The sequence below is a fragment of the Carcharodon carcharias genome, chromosome 2 (genome assembly GCF_017639515.1).
Source record: "Carcharodon carcharias isolate sCarCar2 chromosome 2, sCarCar2.pri, whole genome shotgun sequence".
Classification (NCBI taxonomy): domain Eukaryota; kingdom Metazoa; phylum Chordata; class Chondrichthyes; order Lamniformes; family Lamnidae; genus Carcharodon; species Carcharodon carcharias.
Genome location: NC_054468.1, coordinates 128,746,502 through 128,773,445, shown reverse-complemented (window position 1 = coordinate 128,773,445; position 26,944 = coordinate 128,746,502). Strand labels below are relative to the sequence as shown.

Genomic DNA, 26,944 nt, shown 5'->3' with positions numbered 1-26,944 from the left:
AAGGTGCTATATAAATGCAAGTCTTTTTTTCTTCTTTCTAAAACTGTAAATGGATTCTGTTTGCCCACTTATCCTGGTAGGGATTTCCAAGTCTTAATAGCCTTCTCCATTTTGGTGCATTTTCCTAACCTGCACCCCCTCTCCCTTCTTTGTGTGCTGATCTTAAATTTCTACCCTCTGGTTACAAACTAGTGCCTGGTCCAAAACACTCCCTGACAGAAGGTTTGAAAAAGGCTCCAACAGTTGAAAGTGATGGTTTTGTACCTCCTTTTCTATCCCTTCATAGCACAGTTGCCCATAATACAGTGTGGCACACTGGCCTGCTCTTAAAGTTGTCCAGAGTGCTTTCAACCAGGGTCGTGGCAGTTGTTGAAACACTCCTTTGCAACAGACAATTCAGAGTCCACCTTGGGCAAGGGAGAAGTGCATGAAGCTCAGGGCCCTTCACGCCATATTCCCCTGTTCTTAACCTGCCTTGCCACCTTCAATTAATGCACAAGTTTATCCCTGGTCTCTTCCTGCACCCATTTTAGAATTGTACACTTTAGTTTAGTTTAATAAGAACATAAAAGGAGCAGATTCTTTAAGCCTGCTTTGTTTGGCTGATCATCTGTCTCAAATCCTTTCCTGCCTGCTCTGCGTATCCCTCAATTTCCTGAATTCAAAAATTTACCTAGTCATGAATATAAATGCTGGGGCATCCACCATGCTGGCATATAGAATTCCAGAGTCACAACACTCTTGAAGAAATTTCTCCTCATTTCAGTCTTAAATGATCAACTTATTTTGAAGCACTGTCCCTCCTCAGTGCCTACCCTATCAAGTCCCTTCAAAATTGTCTTATGTTTCAATTAAATCACCTCCTCCTTTTCTTCTAAATTCAAGATAATATTGACCCAATTTACTCTGTGTCTCAAAGAACAAGCCCCTCATACCAGGAGTAGAGTGCACCTTTGCTGTTCCGCCTCCACCCAAGTATATCATTCCTCAGATATGGAGACCAAAACTGCATATAGTACTCCAGGTGTGCTCTTGGCAAAGCCCTAGAAAGAGCTCATTGTACTTCAATTCCCTTGCAATAAAGGCCAACAAGGTATTTACCTTCCAAATTGTTTGCTGTACCACATTGACTCTGTCTGATCATACCATGACTTTCAAACTGTATTGTTAGGACTTCTGTAATAGTTGTTGTGAAAATGCTGGAATCTGATGCCAGGTTAACAGGCCTGCCAATCTGGTCTGACCCCTGAGAAAACCCACTGCGTACCTATCGTCAGTCCAAGACACAGCCTTTCACCAGAACTCTTTCCCTGTCACTCGATCAACTTACGATCCATGCTTCCACTGTCACTTGCATTCCGTGGGCTTCATCTTTGCTGGCAAACCTAATATGTGGCACCTTTATCTAACACCTTTTGGAAGTCCATGTATACTATATCAACTGCATTACCACCTTCAACACTGTTACCTCATCAAAAGTTAATTAGACACAGATTGCCCTTAACCAATTGATGCTGGCTTTCCTTAACTAATTCACATTTGTCCAAGTGACTGTTCTCCAAGAAGGTCATGTGAATCGAGTCTCCATTTAGTTTGGTGTCTCATCACAAGAGGCATGAAGGAACACAAGTAGGAGGAGCAGGAGTAGACCATTTGGCCCATCAAGCTTGCTCCACCATTCAGTATGAGCTTGGCTGATTTTGGGCTTCAACTTTATTTTCCCGTCCACTCCCCATATCCCTTAATTCCCTGGGAGAAGCAAAAACTGTCCATCCCAGCCTTAAATATATGCAGCAATGAAGCATCCACAACCATCTGGGGTAGAGAATTCCAAAGATTCACAACCCTTTGAGTGAAATAATCTCTCTTCTGCTCAAGTCCCTTATCCTGAGACTCTGCCCCTGTGTTTTAGATTCTCTGACCAGCAGAAACAATCTCTGTGTCTACCCTATCAAGTGCCTTCAGAATTTTGTAGGTTGCAATGAGATCGTCTCTCCTTCTTAACTCCAGAGAATGAGTCCAATTTATCCAGCCTCTTGTCATAGGACAGCCCCCTCATCTAGGGACCGGTTTAGTGAACTTTCGCCTACTGGCTCCTATGCAAGTATAACCTTTCCTAAATCTGGAAACCAAAACTGCACACAGTATTGCAGATGTGGTCTCCCCAAAACCCTGTACAATTATAGCAAGATTTCTTTATTCTTGTACTCTAATCCCCTTGCAATAAAGGCAGACATGTCATTTGCCTTCCTAATTGCTTGCTGTACCTGCATGATAACTTTCTGCATTCCTTGTATGAGCATATCCAAGTCTCTTTGAACATCAACACTTCTAAGTTTCACACCATTTTTAAAAAAAAATCTGCTTTTCTATTATGACTAAAGTGAATAACTTCACACCTACCTACATTTTACTCCATCTGACATCTTGTTGTCCACTCACTTAACCTGTTTATATCTCCTTGCAGCCTCTCGCTCCTCCCTACCTCTTACCTTTCCACCTTTAAAATTCTTTTCATGGGATGTGGGCATCGCTAGCTAGGCCATCATTTGTTGCCCTTAAAAAGATAGTGGTGAGCTATCACCTTGAACCGCTGCAGTCGTGTGGTGTAGTTACACCCACAGTGCTGTTAAGGAGGGAGTTCCAGGATTTTGACCCAATGACGGCGAAGGAACAGTGATATATTTCCTTGGAGGGGAACTTGCAGGTGATGGTGTTCTCATGCATCTGCTGCCCTTGTCCTTCTAGATGATAGAATTTGCGGATTTGGAAGGTGCTGTTGAAGGATCCTTCGTGGGTTGCTGCAGTGCATTGTGTAGATGGTGCACACTGCTGCCACTGTGCATCAGTGGGGGGAGTGGATGTTGAAGGTGGTGGATGGGGTGCCAGTTAAGTGGGCTGCTTTGTCCTGGATGGCGTCAAGCTTGAGTGCTGTTGGAGCTGCACTCATCCAGGCAAGTGGAGAGTATTCCATCACACTCCTGACTTGTGCATTGTAGATAGTGGACAGGCTTTGGGGAGTCAGGAGGTGAGTTCCTCATCACAGAATTCCCAGCCTCTGACCTGCTCTTGTAGCCACAGTATTTATATGGCCAGTCCAGATCAGTTTCTGGACAATGGTAATCCCCAGGATGTTAATAGTTGGGGTTTCAGCAATGGTAATGCCATTGAATGTTGAGGGGTGATGATTAGATTGTCTCTTGTTGGAGATGGTCATTGCTTGGCACTTGTGTGGCATGAATGTTACTTGCTGCTTGTCAGGCCAAGCCTGAAAGTTGTCCAGATCTTGCTGCATATGGGCACAGACTGCTTCAGTATCTGAGGAGTTGGGAATGGTGCTGAACATTGTGCAATCATCAGTGAACATCCACCTATCTGACCTTAAGGAGGGAAGATCATTGATGAAGCAGCTGAAGATGGTTGGGCCTAGAACACTACCCTGAGGATGTCCTGGGAGTGTGCTGATTGACCTCCGACACCAAAACCATCTTCCTTTGTGTTAGGTATGACTCCAACCAGTGGAGAGTTTCTTTCCGACTCTCATTGATTCCAGTTTTGCTGGGGCTCCTTGATGCCACACTCGGTCAAACACTGCCTTGATGCCAAGGGCAGTAGCTCTCACCTTAGCTCTGGAGTTCAGCTCCTTTGTCCATGTTTAGCCCAAGGCTGTTATAGGGTCAGGAGCTGAGTGGCAGAACCCAGAGTGAATGTCAGTGAGCAGGTTATTGGTGAGTCAGTGCCACTTTATAGCACTGTCGATGCCCCCTTCCATCACTTTGCTGATGATCGAGAGTGGACTAGGGCGGTAATTGACCGGGTTGGATTTGTTCTGCTTTTGTCCTAACTTGCTATTGTTAGTGAACTTAGATGATGAGACAGTGAGGTATCTAAGTCATTAATATGGAATGTAAAAAGTCGAGACCCTAGCACTGCTCTTTGCAGCACTCTACTATTCACTGCCTGCTAACTTGGAAAAAGCCCCATTTATGACTACTGTCTGCTTTATCCATGCTAATATTACGCCCAACTCCATGAGCCCTTATCTTGCCTAGTAACCTTTTATGTGGCACCTTATCGAATGCCTTTTAGAAATTTGGAGAAAGAATGAGGTGTGACGTTGCTTAAGCAAAAGATAAATGGGGAGGAAGGAGCGCCTCGAAACTGAAGAGATAACTGACAAAAGATCAGACTTGCAGAACAACATCAGCAATGGAGAGAATATAAAGAAATAAGAAGGAAAACTCCAGTAGGGAGCTTGTTGGATTCTTCTAATCTGATAGGAATCCAAATTGATTCAACATTTGGTAAGTGGTGAACTTGAAGCCATCTGTTAGTTTGTTTTGTTTCTGAAGTCGTGCAAACACCATTTTATATTTTGATTACTCAGTGTACGAGGGTTTATGCTGGTATTCAATTTGGATCAAAATAAGGGCATTGCTTTCATAATCTGATTCTTTCCATTGTAGCCAACCCAACAAGATATCAATTGGTTCTGTAGGAGCAAGAAATTGCAGCTTATGTGGGTCTTCACTCTGATTTTTGCATAAAGTTGCAAATGAATTTGAATGGCACTGAAGTGCTATTTGTACACCCTTTGCCTTTCTTGTTACGAAGCAGGTGAAAGAATTCCTAATGTTCTAAATCTAATTTTCAACTGGGCCTGGACAGCAGTATTTTGACATTGAAGGGGAGGTGTGTGCCTGCGTGAAGGAGTTCTAAGGCCTCTTGGGGCACAATACATGCAAAACAGATGACCTTCCAATTCAGGTAATAAGATTGCACCCTTTGGGTTCAAGACTGTACAGTTAAATATTGGGCAGTTGTCATAATCCTTAATGTGAAGGAAGTGACCAGCACTGCAGTAACCTTCGATACCCACGGCAAGACCTAATCTTGTAATGGGCCCAACATGCATGTACCAGTGCATGCTCTTCAGCTAGAGCTGCCCACTCTATTTCCATTCTCCTGCCCTTGTGTCTTCCTTGTATCCCTTTACAAATACTTGGCTAATTCCTTTTTGAATAATCCCTCTTCAACCTTGTGTTAAAACATGTCTTCTCAAAGAGAAGTCTTCTAACTTTCCTCATTCTCCTGGTGATAATCCTTGGTCTGTCCTTTTGTTACCAATGGAAACAGTTTTTTCTTCCTTATTTTCAAAGTTGTTCATCACTTTGAAACTTCTGTTAACTCCTTTGAGCTGTTTCTACTCCAATTCCTGCTCTAATCTACGTTGATCTCTTCCATTTGCTCTAATACCCTCCCTATAATTCGGTGCCTAGAACTACATGTGATATTACAATTGAGGCCTCACCAACATCTTGTATAAATTCAATAACCTTCCTTCCTTTTTATATTTAGTGCCTCAATGTATAAAGCCGAAGTGTCTGCTGTGGCTCAGTAGTAGCACTCTTGCCTCTGAGTCAATCATAGATTTGAGCCCCATTTCAGAAACTTGAGTAGGTAATCAACCTGTTTGAGGTGCTGTCTCCCCTCTGTGATTGGGTAGAGTACAAGATCTGACCACGCTATTCAAAGAAGAGCATGGGCATCCTCCCCAATTATCTAGCCAGTATTTATTGTTCAAACAGCCACACTAAATTACCTGGCCTTTCACATTGCTGTTTGTGGGATCTTGCCATGTGAAAATTGACTGCTATGCTTTCTATATTACATCAGTAACTACACTTCAAAAAGTACTTAATTGACTGTGAAGTGCTTTGAGGCATTCTGAGCTTGTGAATGACCCTATGTAAATGCAATTTTTTTTCATGCAGCTCTTATACATGTCAGGAAGCAAATCCCCTATTTGTCTGAGACACCTCAGAGTGTAGATAGATCTCTTGAATGAGTGGGCCATACAATAACAGTTGTTGCTGATATCACAGCATGAATACTGGTTTTTACCCAATGTAAGGAGATAGTATAATATTGTCTGCAGGTTCACATCAGTGAAAAAACTATTGCCCCTCTGGTTGCAAACTGACCTCCAAGCATGCACTTGTGCCATTAACCTGCTTTGGGCAATAGGTGATGTGGTTGTTCCTTTATCAATCAGTTGTTGAAGCGTGTTTGATATTTGTAGAAAGCACAGTGCATAAAATTGGATAAAATGCATGGTTTACCTACCACAATTGCTCTCTCCAACCCTTAGTGTGAGAGGAATTTCCTGGAGTATTTTTTTTTCCTCTTATGCCTCTCCCAGGAGGGAAGAATTATTCAGTCATGATGATCCAGCCATTGTGATGTGGGGCAGGCTGGATGGACCCAGAGTTTTTTTCTCTGCCCATTAATTTCATGATGTGTTGTTTTTGTTGTATCCGTTGTGTTGACCTCCCGTATTGAATTGTATGAGCATACAAGTAGGCCACTCAGTCCTTCAAGCCTGCTCTGCCATTCAATAAGATCATGGCTGATTGGATTGTAATGCCCTGCCTACCTCTGATAATCTTTCACCCTCTTGTTAATCAAGATTCTACCTAGCTCGGCCTTTAAAATACTCAAAGACCCTACTTCCACTGCCTTTTGAGGAAGAGTTCCAAAGACTCCTGACCCTCCTGAGAGAGAACATTTCTCTTCATCTGTTTTAAATGAGCGACCTTTATTTTTAAACCATGACCCCTTAGTTCTAGATTCTCCCACAAGAGGAAACATCCTCTCCATACCGACCCTGTCAAGACCCCTCAGGATCTTAAAGGTTTTTATCAAGTCACATCTTAATCTTCTAAACTCCAGTGGATACAAGCCTAACCTGTGCAACCTTTCCTCATAAGACAACCTGACCATTCCTGGTAGTAGCTTAGTAACCCTTCTTGGAACTGCTAACGCATTTACATCTTTCCTTAAATAAGGAGACCAATACTGTACACAGTACTTCATTTGTGGTCTCACCAGTGCCCTTTACAACTGAAATCTCCCTACATTTGTATTAAATTCCCCTCACAATAAATAACATTCTATTATCTTTCCTAATTACTTGCTGTACCTGCATACTAGCCTCTCGTGATTCATGCACCACGACACCCAGATCCCTCTGAATCTTGAGCTCTGCAATCTCTCTCACCATTTAGATAATATGCTGATTTTTTTATTCTTCCTACCAAAATAGAAAATTTCACATTTAACATTGAACCAATTTAATACCAAACACTCTGCTATTGTAGTGACTGCTTTGATACTTTGGTTACTTCAATACATGGATTTGCCATGTATCAAAGCTGTCACACAGTTGACTGGTGCTCTAAACATGAGATGTATTTTTATGTATGTCACTCTTGTTCACCCGGTGCTATGGTGTCATTCGTGGCTCTGTTGCGAGCACTCTTTGCTTTGCATAATTAGTTGTGGGATTAAGTCCCACTTCAGAGATTTAAACATAATCCAGACTGACACTCCAGTGCAGTACTGAGGGACTGCTGCAATGTTGGAGTTACTGTCCTTTTGATGAGACATTAATGCAGACAGGGTCTTGCTTTTTCAAATGAATGTTGAAAGATCCCACATTAGTATTTTGAAGAGCAGTTCTCCCTGGTGTCCTGCCAGTATTTATTCCTCAACCAATATCATAGGAATAGATTATCTGGTCATTATCAAGCTGTTGTTTGTGGAGCCTTGTCACAGGTAAATTTGCTGCTACTCCCTACATTGCAACAGTGACTCAAAATTAAAAAGAGATTTCTTCAGAGGGGAAGAGGGGCAGAAGAGTCATATTGGACTGTTTCTTCCTCCACAGATGCTGCCAGACCTCCTGACTTTTTCAGCACTTTCTGTTTTTATTAATAGTACTTTATTTGGTGTAAAACATTTTAGGATGTCCTGAGATTGCAAATGGTGCACACATTTGTTCTTTCAATTCTTGAAGCTCCAATGCATACCAGAAAATAACTTGCTATTTGTCGATATCAGCAAGTGATGCAGGTGTGCTCCCAAGAGAGTGGGCCATACAGCAGCAACTGTTGTTGGTATCGCAAAGCATAGGGCATACAGAATAGATCCTACTTTTCATTCAATGTAGGGAGATGGTAAAATAGCTTCTTATTGATACAATTACTATAGAAAGCATCTCCATATCCAGTTACAAATTGACCTCTAGTCTGCACTTGGCCTTTAATCGTTCCTTTATTAATCCACAGTAGCTTAATTTCCAGAGCTTGGTTGATATTTGTATAACATGTTGTATAAAAAGTTAAATAGAATGGGCTATGCATAATTTACCTGTGGCAATTGTGTTCTCTCAAGGATATCCATCACGTTAATCTCTCATATTGGATCAATGTAACATCATCCTACCTGTTCCATGTATTGAAGAGTCTGAGCTGTCACACAGTAGACTGGCATTTGACTCTCTCCTGAGTCTGAAGATTGAATTCAAGAATCCAGGCCGACCACCTCTGCAGTATTGTGTGTGTTGCTCTTTTGAAGGTGCCATCTTTAATATGAGACGTGAAGCCAAAGGCTCTTCTCTTTTGGGTGCACATTAAAAGATCCCATGGCATTCTTGGGCGCTCACCCTGGTGTGCTGCTTGAGGTTGCTTCTCTTTTCATCGCACCAATGTTGGGTGGCAAAGCAAAGAAAAATCTATCTTTTTGCAACCCGACACTGAAATGAAGTAAGCATTGTGTAGATTGGACAAAGGATGCGTCACTTGGATTATGCTTTTTTTTAGATACACTGCCAACAAATAAAGACGACTCATTCTATTTGGAGGACAGAACGCTGCTGGCCAGTGGGGATCTGGTTTGCATTTCAACTTCACTTGTGTTGCAAGGAATGCTGCCAGGCTTTTATAGAGCACTGAAATAGTTTCCTCAATGTTTGTGCTTTGAGAAAGAAACAGTCCCATTGCACACAGGGAGAATAGTTTGCTGGAAAACAAATAATTTGCATTTGCATAATGCCCTTAAGAGTAAAATGTTCCAAAGTACTTTGCAGGAAGGCCATCAGAGAGCATTTGATGCCAAATCACAAGAAAATATTAGGACAGGTGACTAAAAGCTTGGTCAAAGGGAGAAGTCTTGTGGAATGTCTTAAAGCAGTAAAAAAAAAGGTGGTGAGGCAGAGAGTTTTAAAGGAGTAAATGCCAAAGCTTGGGGTATAGGCAGCTGAAGGCACGGCTGCCAGTGGAGGGACGCAGAAGCCAGAGTTGGAGGAGGGAGGCAATCTGAGGGTTGCAGGACTGGAGGAGATTAGAGATACGGAGAGGCAAATTCATGGAGGGATTTGAAAACGAGCCTGAGAATTTTAAAATAGAATTGCTCCTGGACTGGGTGCCATTGTAGGTCAGAGAGCACAGGTGATGGGAGAATGAGACTTGGTGAGAGTTAGGATGCAGGCAGCAGAGAACATTCTAATTTTACAAGATAATTGTCTTTACAGACTGCTGTTCTGATTTCCAGGCAAGAAGCCAAGTGTATGGATGTCAGTTGGAAGGTTTGACTGGTGCATGCTTTTGTTTTGGCAGCATCAAAAATTTGAATCCAGTGTTTTCATTACACAGTCACTGGCATCTTAACCCCTTAATCATGTGCAATTTACAGGAGACTATGGACCATTAATGAGAGGGTATCCAGATGTTACTACTTTGGCATGAAGCTCTGAGATGCAGTAAAGCCTTACCAAGTGCCAGCTGCTTCTTGTTACTGCTGCTCAGATCTGTGTCTGGTTTGCTTTGCCAAAATTGATCAGCCTGGGCAATGTGGCTATGGTAATGGATGGCTTTCAGATAGACTTGACATGGCTGTGTTATGTTGTTTGTGTTATTAGAAGTGGTTCGGCAGGTTGCACACTTGCCTTAGTCAGAATTGTATGGATTCAAGCGCCACTATAGGAACTTGAATACAAAAGTTAAGCTGAAATTCCAGTCCAGTACTGAGGGAGTGCTGTACTGGTGGAGGTATTGTCTTTTGGATAAGATGCTAACCTGAGGCCGTGTCTGTCCCCTCAGGTGGACGCAAAGGAATGCCACAGCACTATTTTGAAGTTCTCCCCAATATTTATCCTTGAACCATGCCACTAAAACAGATTATCTGTTTATTTATCACAACAATATTTGTGGGATCTTACTGAGTGTAAATTGCCTGCTGCATTTCCTATATTAAAATAGTGACTATTCCAGAATTGGTTGCGAAGTGTTTTGGGATGCCCAAAGGTTAAAAAAGGTACTATATAAATGTAAGACTTCCCTTGTTTTCTTGACGTGATAGTGCATTAGGTAATCACACTGCCCTGCATGGTACTAATTCACTCGACGAATTTAGCTGTTGTGGAGTGTTGGATACCATTCTGTAGGAGTTGATGAAATCTTCATAGTCATAAATAGGTTAACTATGTATTTAACAACTACAAGAACTACGTAAATATATACAGCAAGGGTTCAAGCTAGGAGCTATCTCCATGCTTGCTTGTGCACATAGCTTTAACACTAGACTGACCCCTAGGTGCGGGTGGTTTGTTCTGTATGGATGGCACTGTACTCAGTCCCATGCTAACCCTATATGTGCTAGACCCTTATTCTGCACCTCCCCCTGCCTTTATGCAATGTATTTCAAGTTATTGTAGTTTATCCCTTGTATTTACATTGTTATTACTACTCCATCTACCCCCTTCAAGTCTCTGAGTCCATAAGTTCAGGTCTAGAGGCCTTATAACCCTTCCATATGTTCGCACCACTGTCAGAGGAATGGTATGCTCTGTCATTGCAGGTAAACTCAATTGATTTGGAGGTTGTTTTGGCATCTGGGTATCCTCTTCAATATCTCTCCATTGTACTGTGGGAACAGGCTGTTTAGGGATGAGGAGACGACTCCACCTGTTTCTCTTCACTGTACCCTCTGGGTGCCAATGAAGGTTGATCATCGTCCTTCCTGATGATAGTACCCTCTTTGTCTTTTCATCCAGACCTGTATTCCTTTCATGGTTGTGGCAAGTGCCTTTTGTTGTAGGCACTTCTGCATGTAGGACTGCTCTCTTACTTGGATGTCCTGGTAATCCTTGGTTGCTAGCTCTGGTATGAGTTTCTTCAGCTGGATTGAAAATTGTGTGCAGTTTCCTGCCCATCATGTATTTGGATCAGTTCAGGCCATATGGTAATGGGGTTGACCTGTAGGTTAGAAGAGCTGTAGGGAAAGTCCTCATTCCTTTTTCTTAAGGAGGGCTTTTACAGTGCAGACCCCTCTTTCAGTCTCCCTTGACTGTGGGTATCTTGGGTAGCTGGCAGAGTGGTGGAAACAGGATGTGGTGGCGAAGTGCATAAAGTCCTCATTAGAAAATTGTGGGCCGTTATTGGACAGTCTCTTGTCCAGAATGCCATTGCTTGCAATCCTCTCTTTTTAGTATCTTAACTACTGTTGGTAGCCATGTATAGTTGCTTCCCCTCAACCCATCTGGAAAAATAATCCTATAAGGAATGATTTGCTAGGTCAATGCTGAGCCTCTTCCATGGTTTGATAGGGAACTGTGTGGGGATGAGGGGCTGTCTTTGGTCCTGCCTGTGCAGCACGCACACCTGACAGTTTGCTATGGTGTCCTCAATTGTCCTGGAAATGCCTGGCCACCAGAGAGTGGGTTGGGCTCATGCCCTACACTTGATGTCCAGGTGGCCCTGGTGTATTTTATTTGAGGATCGCCAGCTGAAGAGAAATTGGGTTGACTCATTGTAGATAAGGAGATCGTCAATGCCCATAGTATAGTGTTTTTGTTGTTCAAACCAAGCTTTTATGGAACCAATGCTTGGTCTCTGTTGTGGCCTCCCTTGTTGGTGGTAATGGCAGATGTGGGCATACTCCTCATCACATATTTGTTCCTGGCGAACCTGTTGGAGTTTACTTGTGGTCGCTGGCAGGTGTCTACTTGTCAATTGGGAGAATGCTTTCAGCTCTTCGATGAGATTGATGTCCTGTCTTGTAAGGTGTCCACTGTGGCCCTGGAAAGTGTGTCTGCCTTTATTTGATTTTTTACCTTGGGACGTATACCATCTTGTAGGCAAACCTCATGAGATGTAGGTGGAACCTTTGGATCCTGGGAGGCATCTTTGCTAGCTCCTCCTCATCCAGTAATGAGGCTAGTGGCTTATGGTCTGTTTCAATTGTGACCTTGAGGCTGATATAGTCTAAGAACTTGTCGCATGCCCACGTAACTGGGCATGCGAGGACTTCCTTTTCTATGACGGCGTATCTCATCTCCATATCTGACAGCCCTCTGGAACGTAGTATATTGATTGGCAACTTTCATCCAGTTGTTCCTGGAATAGGACCGCTCCGAGGCCTGTGGGCAAGACAGCTGCTGCTATGGTGGTGGGCAGAGATGGGTCATAGTGGGACAGAATGTCAGTGGAGATCAATATTGCCTTAATGCAAATGAATGCTTACTCTTGCTCTGAGTCACAGCACCATGCCTGATTTGACTTAAGCAGATGCCCCAAAGGTTCTGTGACCTGTGCCAAATTTGGTTTAAAAAAAAATTGCCAGCTGGTTCAGCACCCCCAAGAATCGCTGGAGGTCTGGAATTGAGGATGAGGTTGATTACTCTAATAGCTTTAGTTTTTTGTGGGTTCGCCATGATGTCCTCCTGTGACAAAAGATGGCAGAAGATCCTTGTTATTAGGATGTGTTTTTTGTAATCTAGGTAATCTCACCTTTGCGTTTGGTTGTGTGGTGTGCTGTCAACAATGGATGGCTACTACTTGGTCCCAGCATCGACTGTGGCACTGTCATGCTGGCTGGGAGTTGCAGCATTTGCTCTGTGGATGCAGTGTTGACTTCATCAACAGTCATCGAAGCCAGAGGTTGAGGCTCTTCTGGTTGTTGATTGTTCTTTTCTCTATCCTCCACTAGCGGTGTCGTGGTACCATTTCAGTGGTTGGCTGGTCTGACCAATGAGGGTTTTCCGGCACCTAGAATAAAAATGGGCAACTTGCTTTGCCAAGAGAGAAGACAGTTCAGAGTCAGGATACACTCTCTTTTTCTTGTTTGAGCTCTCAGGAACTCAGTTCTGTATAATTTAGACAGTGGCTGTCTTGACATCTTCTGTTTTGAGGAGATTCAGGGTTACATAGGCAGCTCTGTTCAAGAGAAAAAGGTTACAGATGATATATCAGCTTGATGATTTGTTTGCTGCCACACCTTAATGGTTCCAGAATCATGCCTATGACTAGATCTTCCCAAGGGGCGCTTTGCTTCACAGTGTTGGCATGATTGATTGCTCTACTGGTCAGTTAGGGTATTGTTTCCTTTGGCCGGTCCTAGTTTCTGTGCCTTATTAACTATCTGGGCTATGAGGTTTCCTTTTACCACTATTTACTTTCTTCACTTAAAATATACCTGTGCTGCACGGATAGCTTTCTCAAAGGTTAGGTCTTTCTTTGCATGCAGCATGTCTAAGAATGCATTGTCTGCTACTCCTACAACTATTCTATCCCTGATGAGTTCAGATTTTAGCTCTGTATTCACAGCCTTCAGATATCCTGTACAGGTCCTTAGTGAATGAGTTGACAGGCTCTCCTGGCTGCTGGACATGCTTAGGCAGCCCTTTTGAGGATTTTGTTACTTCTCAGGTTAAAATAAACATCAGATGATTTGTTGATTCCTTGTCTAACAATAATGTAATCTGCTATCAGAGCTACCGAATAAAGCAGTATGTTATCCACACAGATAAAAACAAAAAACTGCAGATGCTGGAAATCCAAAACAAAAACAGAATTACCTGGAAAAACTCAGCAGGTCTGGCAGCATTGGTGGAGAAGAAAAGAGTTGACGTTTCGAGTCCACATGACTCTTCAACAGAACTGATTTTTCTTTACAATGAGAGGGGTGAAATATAAGCTGGTTTAAGGTGGGGGAGGGGCGGAGAAGTGGAGGGGGTGTTGTAGGGACAAGCAAGCAGTGATAGGAGCAGATCATCAAAAGATGTCACAGACAAAGGAACAAAAGAACACAGGTGTTGAAGTTGGTGATATTATCTAAACGAATGTGCTAATTAAGAATAGATGGTAGGGCACTCAAGGTATAGCTCTAGTGGGGGTGGGGGGGGCATAAAAGATTTAAAAATAATGGAAATAGGTGGGAAAAGAAAAATCTATATAAATTATTGGATAAAAAACAAAAGGAAGGGGGAAGAAACAGAAAGGGGGTGGGGATGGAGGAGGGAGCTCAAGACCTAAAGTTGTTGAATTCAATATTCAGTCCGGAAGGCTGTAAAGTCCCTAGTCGGAAGATGAGGTGCTGTTCCTCCAGTTTGCATTGGGCTTCACTGGAACAATGCAGCAAGCCAAGGACAGACATGTGGGCAAGAAAGCAAGGTGGAGTGTTAAAGTGGCAAGTGACAGGGAGGTTTGGGTCATTCTTGCGGACAGACCGCAGGTGTTCTACAAAGCGGTCACCCAGTTTACGTTTGGTCTCTTCAATGTAGAGGAGACCGCATTGGGAGCAACGAATACAATAGACTAAGTTGGGGGAAATGCAAGTTGAAATGCTGCTTCACTTGAAAGGAGTGTTTGGGCCCTTGGACGGTGAGGAGAGAGGAAGTGAAGGGGCAGGTGTTACATCTTTTGCGTAGGCATGGGGAGGTGCCATAGGTGGGGGTTGAGACGTAGGGGGTGATGGAGGAATGGACCAGGGTGTCCCGGAGGGAACGATCCCTACGGAATGCCGACGGGGGGTGAAGGGAAGATGTGTTTGGTGGTGGCATCATGCTGGAGTTGGCGGAAATGGCGGAGGATGATCCTTTGAATGCGGAGGCTGGTGGTGTGATAAGTGAGGACAAGGGGAACCCTATCATGTTTCTGGGAGGGAGGAGAAGGCGTGAGGGCGGATGCGCGGGAGATGGGCCGGACACGGTTGAGGGCCCTCTCAACGACCGTGGGTGGAAAACCTTGGTTAAGGAGGACATGTCAGAGGAACCGTTTTTGAAGGTAGCATCATCAGAACAGATGCGACGGAGGTGAAGGAACTGAGAGAATGGGATGGAGTCCTTACAGGAAGCGGGGTGTGAGGAGCTGTAGTCGAGGTAGCTGTGGGAGTCGGTAGGCTTGTAATGGATATTGGTGGACAGTCGATCACCAGAGATTGAAACAGAGAGGTCAAGGAAGGGAAGGGAAGTGTCTGAGATGGACCACTTGAAAATTATGGAGGGGTGGAGATTGGAAGCAAAATTAATAAATTTTTCCAAGTCCTGACGAGAGCATGAAGCAGCACCGAAGTAATCATCGATGTACCGGAGAAAGAGTTATGGAAGGGGGCCGGAGTAGGACTGGGACAAGGAATGTTCCACACCCCATAAAGAGACAGGCATAGCTGGGGTCCATGCGGGTACCCATAGCCACATCTTTTATTCTGTCTATCTTTTTATTCAGACCTGAAGCAATCATGTATCTAAGAAATCTTTTTTTCCAAAGTCCCCAATTATGTGATTAACCTGGGCCTTGGAAGAGTGGACTTCCAATCCATGGTTAAGAAATTTTAGTCTATGTTCAACTTTAAGAAGTTGCTGAAATTGAAAATGGCGCCACTGTTCATTTGAAGATAAAGGGTTTACCCATGCGTGCAGGCTTTGGTGGGCTCCTGCTGCATTAGCACTTGTGAGTGTTGAAAAAATTTTAAACAATGGCTGCTTGTCAATTAACTGCAGACTTCTCCATTTTAGCACTGTACTTTAGGGTTGCGAAAGTGTCAGATCCTGGCCTTTGGTCTTTAAAGCTGATTCTTTTTTCGCAATTCTTCCAAATTAATTCTTGGAGTGAGCTCGGATGCTACATGTTCAGGCGCAGACTCGGGAGTCTGACCCAGTGGCGATTTTAAACAACAATTTCTTAGCACTGAACTATTTAAAAGTTCTTCAGGACTTACTGTATCCTGAAATTTAAAAGTTTTAGCTCACCCCTGCTAGGTCTGCTGACTCTGTGCTCTGGGAATTGAAGTTGGACTTCCAAGAGGTCCTATGGAGTCTTCTGCTGCAGTGAGGAATTTTAAATTTCTGCCTTAGCTTCCAAGCCTCTCTTTGGAGCCTTACCTGGCAATTTTCCTGTGTCTGCTTCTTGAGCTTTTCTTCAGGTCTGACTGCTTCAAATTTTCCTTTACTCTTGCAGGATTTTAGTTTCTCTCTGCATTTTTGCGAGGTTTTGAGTTTTTCCATTCGCTGCCACCATGTTGTAGGATGTTAGATACCATTTGGTAGGTCTTAATGAAATATTTGTAGCCTTAAGTAGATTAACTGTTTGTATTTATTAACTATAAGACTCTCCATTGTCCTTTGGAAGATTGCACATGCAGACAATACTCCAAAGGGTAGGTGAGTATATTGATACAGACCCTTGTGCATGCTAATGGTTACATATCCTCTAGACATGCTATCCAGCTCTAACTGTTGGGATGCATGGCTCATGTCGTCTTATATGGGATTTGCCTCCAGCTTGCTTTGCAAATAAGTCATCTATCCTCAGGATAGGATATTTATCTAGTTTGGTTGCCTTGTTCACAGTCAATTTATAGTGCCCATAAATGCATACAGTTTGGTCAGGCTGCACCACTGGGACTATGGGAGCTGCCCATTCTGAAAGTTGGACTGGCTGGATGATGCCTAGCTTTTCTAACTGGCACAGGTCTGTGTCCATTTTCTCCTTTTAAGGCATAAGGCACAGGTCTGGTCTTAAAGAAATGGGATGTTGCCTGAGCATCCACATACTTTTCCTTAACAGTTCAGGAACTTCTCCTATTCTCAAGTGAAATATTTCAAACCAGTTGAGTCTAGTTTTTCATAAACTGTCTCGGCCCAGAAGACTAAGTCCTTAACCTGTCACTATGATCACTGGAAGTTGGGCTGTCTGTTGGTTATAGGACACAGGTACTATGGCAATGATCTTTACCTGTATGGATTCTCCAGTGTGTGTCTTCAATTGAGCTGTTGTTCACTCCAGATTCAATGGCTGGGTATCTTCATTCAGGTATTTAAATGTATGCTCTCCCACCACTGTGGTTGAGGCTCCTGTATCTACCTCCATTATTAGTGGCTTCCCATTCACTTGGATTGTGACAGTGATAGTTTCGATTTTTACCGCTCTGACGTTGTACAGGGAGTAGATGTCAGTATTGGCAGCTTCAGGTTCTGTGGTATTATTCAATTCAGTCATATTGGTTTACTGCCTTATGGGCTGTTTCGATTTTGCCCTGCCTTGCTTTATTACGTGAGCTCTCTTATGGCAGTAATGGTATTCTGCCTCCTTAAATCTGCGGGTGTCCAATACATGGTCACCCACACATTTATAACGGATTAATCTTGGAGTCATTGCTGAAATGTTTCTACTAGGCCTATTTGTTTTTCTTACAGCGGACATTGCCTCTCGCTTTGCTGTGTCTCTGGTTTTTGCACCTGGTGGTAGGCTCTGCCCCACATGAACAGTGCCATGTTGGATATGTTGTAAAGCCTGCAAGAGTCTCGCAGCACTTTTCATGGCTAGTGCTATTCCCATGGCACGCTTCAAATCGATGTTGACTTCTGCGACCAAATGGCACTGAATGGCATAGTTGTGAGCTCCACAAACTAATCAGTCTTGCAGCATATTATTGAATGTTTCCGAAGTCGTCATGCTCAGTCAACTGCTTCAACTTTTTAAATATCTGATGCGATGGACTGTCCTGGGGCCCTTACTCTGGAACTAAACTTAAACCTCTGCATTATTATAGATGGGTTCGGCTGATGATGCACTTTCACGAAGTCTACTGATTCATTAAAAGACTTAGAATTGGGTGTGATCAGAGTTAGTGTTAAGGATGAGATTGTATGTCTTGCTACCACATACACAAGGATTGCTTTCTGCTTCTCCATGGTAATTTTGTTTGCTACAAAATAAAAACCAAGGCGTTCTACATACTGGCTCCAGTCTTCCATAGTCACATTGTAAGGATTGATTCTGCTGAAGAATGGCATGACTGGTGAGAATTTCTTTAAAGATTTCACGTTATCAAGGCAAGGTGCAGTGTCAGAACTATTTCACCCTTGTCACCAAATGTCACTTGACGCACTGGACAGGTTTCAACTAGAAACAGGTAACTTTATTACAGAGGTTTTCAGATCCTAGTTGCTTGAACTAGGTCCTCAACAAGAAGCCTTGCCCACCCCCCTCCCCCACCAGATTACCCGCACTTAGGGCTCATTGGTTGGAGCATCCAAGAACAATTGCGTGACCTCTGACAGGCAGTGGGAGAGGCTTTACCTTCAGTTACTACAGCTACATAGGATTGAGTCAAACTCCTTGTAATCTGCCCCTCCCTGCAACTGGCTGCATCAGGTCAGCATCTTGTAACATTAGGAATGCATATTTCACAAGATATGCCTTGCAAGGTAGCTCTAAGTTGAAAAGTCACCAGAAATTTTGATCATAAAACGATGGTGCCTCTTTCTAGATTGATTTTTCCTGAACTCAAATTTTATTTTGCATTTTCCCTTGTCTGCATTAATGTAACTGTACAATCTGTTTCTTGTATATAATTAATGCTGTTCTAGCCCACTTGGATTTTTCTCTAGAAGGCTCAACATCTCACAAACCCAGATTTCCAGAGATCCTTTCATAAAGATCTTTCGTAAAAGCAGTTAGACAAGTGTAAAGCAGAGTGCCATGGACAAAACATGACTATGAATATGAAATAAAAATGCTGGAAACACTTGGTAAATTTGGCAGCATTTATGGATGGAGAAAGTTAACATTTTGGGTCGATGATCTCTCATCAGAACTAGAAAAATTAGAGATGTCCAACAAGTTTTTAAGCAAGTACGGGGGGATTGGTGGTGGAGAAAAGGAAAGTCTGGGATAGGATGGAAGGCAGCAGAAATTAAATATCAGAAAGGATAGTAGTACAAAAGGGTGTGGTGATGGGATAAGTAAAAAATGGGGGTAAAAGTAGGATCATCACTGATGGCTGACTTTCAAAACTGGATGGAACCAGATAGATGCGAAACTAGCTGAATGTTGGGGTTAGTGGAGTACTCGTTTAGGGTATGATGAGCAATGTTAATTTTAAGAGCCCTAGGGTTTGGCTGTGAGTCCCTTTATGAAGATGAGGCCCAGAAACCACTGAAAGATCTAGGCTTGCAAAACATTTGAAAGTTTTCAGATCTATGGTGAACAAAGCTCAATACTAATAAATGCAACACCTTCTACATGGAAGTAGAACTGAGACCCCATTTGCATGATGTAGTGGAAAGCTGTAAGAAGTGCAGCGATAATTGTAAAATTCAAGTTTGTAGTTGTGAGGGAACAATCTGGAATGTGAACAGACCATTGAACCAAAATTACCAAATCAGTAGAAAGAACTTTTATTTCTGAGTCTTTCATGACATCAAGATGTCCCAAAGCATGTTACAGCCCACAGCTTTGACTCTTGAAGCACAAGTACTGCCATTGAGTCATGGCTGATACCTGGGGTGGAATTTACCCCTTTTTTGTATTTGGGAAACTGGTCAAAGGGAAAAGTAAAAAGGGCAGAGACTGGCTTCATTTCATCTCCATCCTCTTTGCAACGGGGTTTTCCCATTAGGAGTAGCTGGGCCTGCATTTGCCTTGGGCTATTACAATGAGGTGGGAGGGGTCATTCAAAGCCTCCTGCTGCATTCCTTTTCTGTGAACACTTCCACGAACACTCGACTGCCCCAAATGGAGGGGTACCTGAAGAATCTTGGTGTGTAGCCTGTCCCAGGATCCTCATGGGCCTGAAATTCTTCCCTCCACACATACCCTGGCCCCAGCCCAGCTCACAGTTGGACTCCTGTTTTGTCACTGTATTTGGGTGCAGAGCCTGGTCATGGCTGGGAAACCACAGGCAATTGTATCTTTTCCTAGGGACTTCTCATTTGAGACGCACTATTCCTATGGATCTCAAAAAGGAAAATCTCCCTCTGTACATCTGTCCAAAACCAGTTAGTGTTCTCATTCAACTGCACCTAGATCATTGCATTGTGAATTTACTTTAGGTTTGTACACAGCTGCTTCCAGTTTATTAGTGGGCCTTCATCACTGATCAACCTTTATCAATTATGTACAGAAGCCACAAAGTTGATCCGTGACTTCAGAGAATTGAGTATTGAGGTAAAGCTGTTAAAGCTCTGATGCTTTAACTTTGATAGGAGGTGAACAAGTGGGAGCCTTTTTAGAGATCTGTAATTTTTTTCAGATAGATGGAATAAGAAAATTTGTGCTGGATACTGTTTTGCTAAGACCGTGGTTCAGAACAAGAAGACATGAGTAGAAACTAGGAAAAGTTTTTGGTTAGACCATACAGAGGAGTCCTGTGCACAGTTCTGGTCTCCATATTACAGAAGAAAGATATAGAAGCATTGGAGAAAGTGGAGAAAAATCACAAGGGTTTGCCAGAGCTGAGAGATTATAAGTATCCAGAAAAACTGAACAGGCTGGGGCTCTTTTCTTTAGAAAAGAGAAGACTGAGGGATGACTGGATAGGTCTTTAAAATTATGAAATGGTTTGTTAGAGCAGATATTGAGAAGCTATTTCTATTTGGGGTGGAATCCAAAACTAGGGTCATAAATATGATGGTCACCAAACAGTACATCTAATAAGGATTTCAGAGAAACTTCTTTTACCTAGAGAGTGGTAAGAATGTGGAGCTTGCTATCACACATACTCGTTGAGGTGAATAACAAAGATGTATTTCAGGGAAAGCTAGGTAGTTATGAGGGACAAAGGAATGGAAGGATATAGTAATAGGGTTAGATGGAATAGAGCTTATGTGGAACATAAATACTGACATGGACCAGTTGTGCTGATTGGCCTCATTCTATGCTTTAAATTCTATGTAATGCTATAAGTTCAGGACTGATGTTAGGAAGGGTTTCATCTCACAGCAATTCTAAACATTGGCTCCAATAGGATTCCAGAGTAAACACTCTGGAATAATTAAAGGAGTTTGTTGATGTTGAGTTTCGGGGAAAAGAGATAATGGAATGTGGGTGAACAGAATTCACTGGAAGGATGGGGCTTGACATTGGCCCCATGTGTATCTTGCAGCCTGTATTCTAATTTGATTCTGTTTGTGTTCTTAGGACTATCTTGACTGCATCAATGACCAATCAAGACTCCTACTGGGGACTGAAGAACGCTTGGCTCTGTTTGGGAACATTAGAGACATCTATCATTTCAACAGGCAAGCAGATCCTAATCTAGTAAACCCAGAAAGGCTCCTGTAGGTGAATGCAAACCTAGTTTAAACACACAAGTATCGCATTGGCTGTAACTCAACTTTCCCCGAGGTTGATTTGAGGTATTGGATCGCCAATAAGTCATGTTTAATGCAGTAATGACTTCGGGAGTATCTCTTGTGCATCTTTGATTTTAATTGCTGTGCCATTGGTAACCATGCCTTAAGCTGCCAATGTCTGAAGCTCTCAGATTTCCTTCTAGACCCCCTCTGCCTCTCTCTTTTTCCTCCTATAAAGTGCTGCTTAAAACCTATCTCTGACCAAGTTTTTGACCATCTGTCCTAATATTACCTTGCGGAGCTCATGTCAAATTTTGCTTAATAACACCCCTATGAAGAACTGTGGGTTGCTTTTTTTTGTTAAGGATGCTATATAAATGAAAGTTGTACTCCACTTCACTGAGCGGCAGGAAGAGAAGAGGAGTTGAGCAGCAAAACCATGATCAATGCAAAGGCTCATGAAGGCTAAGAGGGAGGCATTAAGACAGTGATAATTATAGAAGTTAATAGTATAGGAGGGGGCTGTTTGCCCAGGCTCTCTAAGTAAACACTTTTCTTTCTCCCACACCTATTTTAATTTTTCATTTTCACACACTTATCTAAGATTCTTTTAAGAAACTACTGTAGATTTTGCTTCCACCACTGCTAGTATTCCCTCTCATAAAATCATATACAAAGACGGCATTCAGCCCATCATGATCATGCTTCGAGGGAGCTATTTAATTAGTCACACTCCCTGCTATTTACCTAATATATCAAAATTTTTTTGCAAGTTTCTATTGAATCACCTTCCTGTAGATAGATTTTTGATTTATTGAAAAGTCATCATTTCAGCTGGTGCCAAATTGCAATGATACAAATAAAACAATCATAATTTCTCAATTATAGACAATGGTTAAATTAACAATGAAGTGTAAAATAATAGCATGCTGAGAACTTGGATTTATAGCGCTCTCCACAACCTCAAGACTTCCTATGTGCTTTTCAACCAGCGAAGTACTTTTGAAGTGTAGTCACTTTTTTGTAATAGAGGACATATAGAAGCCAATTTGGCCACAGCAAGGTCCCACAAACAGCAGTGTGATGATGACCACATGGTCTCTTTGTGTTGTTGGTTGATGGTAAATATTGGCTAGGACAATAGTCATGAAATCTTTTATGTCCACCTGAGGGGGAAAATGGGGGCCTTGGTTTAACGTCTCATCCAAAGGACGCGGCCTCTGTCGTTGCAGCCTGAGTGTCAGCCTGTATGATGTGCTCAAGTATAGGAGGCAAGAGTGATACCACTGAAACAAAGCTGATTGATTAAAGTATTTTGTGTACTTGAACATGTTATGTCATGTGGGAGAAGGAATAACACGCAAGCATTAAGTAACATACTGAGTGGCACCTGATACTGCCTATATAAAAAAACTGTGTTATAATCAACAGGATTCGGAACACTAATTGGAAAACAAGCACACTTGCAGCTTTGTTATTACAATGACTGCACGCTGTTTGGTCTCTTTCATTGTCTGTTTACTGTTGCACTCCCAACAATTTTCACAGAAGCTTTATTAAAAGGTATATGTAACAGTGATGAGACCTCAGCCAGAAATCCTGGCTCCCAGACTAATGGGGCGTTGGGGGTGGGGGAAGTGGTTGGAAGAGAAAACAACTTTCAGAAAGACATAGAGGAGGGTATTTGGGTATATACTGTACTCGGTAGGATGTGATTCGTGCTTTTCCCCAGGGATCTGCACTGGGACCATAGATTCTCAATTTATTTTTATTTATGAATAACTTATGAGGGAACAGAGAACCATATATCCAAGTTTACACACAACACATGTTAAGTGGCATAGTAAATATCATAGGTGGAGGCAGGAAGCTGCAAAGGGACTTTAATAAATTGAGCGAATAGGTAACACTGGCAGATGACTGGAAGCATGAGGTCATGTTCTTTGGGGATAAAAAGGGACCTAAGAAAGATAGGTCAGGGTACTCTATGCACTGAGAAGTTAGGAACTGTGGAGGATCGGAGAAATTTAAGGGTCTTTATGCAGAAATCGCTTAAAACTAGTGGACAGTTACTAAAATAATTGGCCTTTATCTCAAGGGAGTAAGAATACAAAGGATAGAAATTATTTTAGCTATATAAAGCTCTGGGGAGATAACAACTGGAGTACTGCATTCAAGTCTGGGCATTGCACCTCAAGATATATTGGCCTTTAGAAGCGTGTGCAGTGCATATTCATGAGAATTGAGGTTAAGTTATTCTCTTGAGTAAAGAAGATTAAAGTGTGATCTAATTGCGGTGTTTAAGATGATTAAGGGATTTGATAGGTTACAGGGAAACTATTTCTCAACTGGGAGGCTTTCGAGAACATGACAAACATTAATACTAGAGCTTCAAAGAGTCTTCAGGGACGGTCAGGAAGCACTTCTTCATACAAGGTAGTTAAAATATGGAACTCTCTCTTCCCCAAAAAGCTGTGGATTTTGGGTTAATTGAAAATTTCAAAACTGATACATTTTAAAGTAAGTTTATTAAGGAACATGGAACCAGGATGGATGGGCTGAATGGCCTCCTTGTGTGCCATAAATGACTCTGACTCTATATTGTACAGCAAAATCATCATGTGTACTCTGCCCAAAAGTAGGTCCTTGGCTCTTTGTTGATGCTTCATCCTGAGCTTTTTTCTAGGCAGTCTTTGTCAGTGGCTTGCCATTATCTTCCACTGTCAGGGACAGGGCACAGAGGCAGATCCCAAGTCTACCTTGGCTGAAATGGAAATTTAATTTGTGCTGTCAACATTTTTCTGAACCACGTGCTAGCTATCTAGCAGGTTCAAGGGGCTGAGTGGCCTAATGTTCCTAATTTGTATGTTTGTATTTAGCTAACTGGCCCCCAATAGCAAAATAAAACATTATAAATAACTGAGAATAAGTGAAGAACAAATGTGATTAAACATCACTTAAGCAAGCAGAGTTAAATATTCGTTATATCTGGGTGACCCTGCATCTTTCAGCATTGCTAATGGATGTAATATTTAACAGGAGTGTTCTCTGACATCCTGTCCAATATTTATTGCTCAGTCAATGACAATAAAACAAATGATCTTGTTATTACCACATTTCTGTTTGTGGAAGCTTGCTGTGTGCAAATTAGTAGCCACGTTTTCTAAATTACAACAGTAACTGCACTTCCAAATCACTTCATTGACCATGATGTACTGTGGGAAGTCCTGAGATTGTGAAAGACACTTTTTTTTCTTTCTTTAAACTGGACTGCTACAAGCATTTGACTCAACATTCCAAGTACCTGACTACCAGTCAGGTATTTGTGTGATCTAGTTTCTGTGTAAATTGTAACTTTGTTCTCTTTGCTTACAGTGAACTGCTGCAAGATCTGGAGAGCTGTGACAGCGATCCTGTTGCAATTGCAGAATGTTTTGTAGCAAAGGTAAGCAGTCTCTCCCTTTTGCTGCAAGAAAGAGGAGCAAGTGCCAGTTTCAAATATCTGATGCATAGATATAAGATTGATGTTCAGGTGATTTCCTTTATTTCCTCTGTATATTTTATTAGGTGCGTTCTGCTGCATAGGTGTAAGAAACATTCTGCTGGTTATCCTGGGGTCTCAATCCTGAATTTAATTCCAAATCACAATCTGCATTATAATGTTAAAATGCTTGTCAGTGAAGCTCTGGTTCTTCTATTGTCCTCCAAAACAGCTGGGTTAGGGTCAGAGTGAGATATAAAAGTTTTGAACATCTCGAACATTGCTCCAACCTGTCCACTTCCAGGATTAATGGGACAAGTGCTGGGCAGCCAATTCGCTCCTGGGAGTCAGGTTGGTGATCTAAAAATTTTACTGAGGCTGGCAGCCTTGGGTTTAACCTATTTTATGTTTAACTGTGGCTGGTTGTCTTTTTTTTAGGCCTCAGGGGAAATTCAGCAGCCCTGGAGGCAAGGAGAGCTTTATGGGGAAAAGCCAACCGCCTTTTATGGTGTGGCTTGTGAGCCAGGAAAAGCAAGGTTGTTTCCTCAAATGTGCCCCCCCGCCCCCCCCCCCCCCGTGTATTCTTCTGCCATATAAAGACCCACTGCATGGGGGTCAGCTTCCTTCACCCCCCCCCCTCCACCACTAGCATCAGTGACCTATTCCCTGCCTCATTGGACGCTAAGCATGTCAATCAGACTGACATCTGGGTGGGGATCCTGCTGCTTTTAAGAAGTACAGATATGCTTGCTACGGAGTTAAAATGCCACAGCATATATGAAAACACTGACTTCCCAACTGAAACTCTGACTCCAACTCCCCTTTTCCACCTCCCACCTCCCCTCTTCCCCCTTCCCAACTCGACCGCACCCTCACCCCCAACACCACTTGGCAAACCTGGCCTGTCAATGTTGGGGTCATTGCATTTAATTCTGGGCACTACACTTTAAGAAGGATGCCAAGACAATGTCGAGCAAATTTACCAGACTGGTTCCAGACTTGTTTCTCATCCTTAAATTCAGCATGTCCAAACTTCGGCAGAACAAAGCCCAATTTGTCTGAGCGTCCATCTGTAAAACTTGCGACTGTTATCTGTCACTCCCACCTGATGGAACCCAGATATATTACTTGTGGCTGCCATCTGGCAGAAGCCTGTCGTTGTCTCTGAGGATCTGACTCATTTTGTGGAGGCAGGTCAAACAAGTTGATAAAGGTGCCTGCAAGTTCTAAGTTTCTTTGAGTAATTTCTTTGGGGAGTAGGGCCAACCAAAGTAATATTTTATTAAGAAAAGGAGTTATTGAAATGGTTTTGTTTAACGTTTGGTGTTGTGTCTTAGATGGGGTAAACCATTCAGTCCCTCAAACCTGCCACACATTCAATCGGATTAAGACTGATGTGTATCACAACTTTATTTACCTGCTGTTGCTCCATGTGCTTTAATACCCTTGGGGATCAAGATACATTTGTTAAATGTTTTGAATTAATTGGATTGTTTGATTGAGTGGGTGGAAAAGTGGCAAATGGAATTCAATCCAAAGAATTGTGAGGTAATGCATTTTGGGAGGACAAATAAAGCTAGGGTTTACACAATAAACGGGAGGATATTGAGAGGGGTGGAGGAAGTGAGACACCTTGCAGTGCATGTTCATAGGTCCCTGAAGGTGGCAGGACAAGTGGATATGGTGGTAATGAAGGGAAATGGAATGGTTTCCTTTACTGGATGAGGTGTAGAATACAAAAGCTGGATGTAATGCTGGAACTGCATAAAATGCTGGTTAGGCCACAGTTGTAATTTTTGTGTACAGTACTGGTTGCCACATTACAGGATGGACATAATTACTGTGTAGAGAGTATAGGGGAGACTTAACAAGAATGCTGCCAGGGCTTAAAAATTGCAGCTATGAGGAAAGATCAGGTAGGCTGGGTTTGTTTTCCTTTGAACAGAAGATGCTGAGGGGTGACTTTAATTGTCATGTTCAAAATTGAGGGGCCTAGATAGAGCAGACAGGAAAGACCTGCTTCCCCTAGTGGAGAGGTCAATTTTCAGGGAGCACAGATTTGAGGTAATTGGTAGAAGGATTAGAGGGGACATGAGGAAAATCATCTTCACCCAGAGGCGGTGAATGCCTCGAATTTGCTGCCTGGTTTGGTGGTGGAGGCAGAAACCCTCAACTCATTTAAAAGGTACCTGGATCTGCACCTGATGTTCTGTAACTTGCAAGGCTATGGACCAGGTGCTGGAAGGTGGTATTAGAATTGGCAGCTA

The 26,944-nt window shown here is 42.6% G+C and overlaps 1 protein-coding gene across 1 annotated transcript in view; it reads left to right on the top strand.

Annotated features, from left to right (window-relative positions):
* Nucleotides 1-26,944, top strand: part of LOC121291608 (pleckstrin homology domain-containing family G member 1) — a 207,044-nt gene that overhangs the window by 146,832 nt on the left and 33,268 nt on the right. The window contains exons 4-5 of the mRNA XM_041213052.1: nt 21,042-21,142; nt 24,572-24,641. Coding sequence (XP_041068986.1) covers nt 21,042-21,142; nt 24,572-24,641 — 171 coding nt within the window. The remainder of the gene's footprint in view (nt 1-21,041; nt 21,143-24,571; nt 24,642-26,944) is intronic.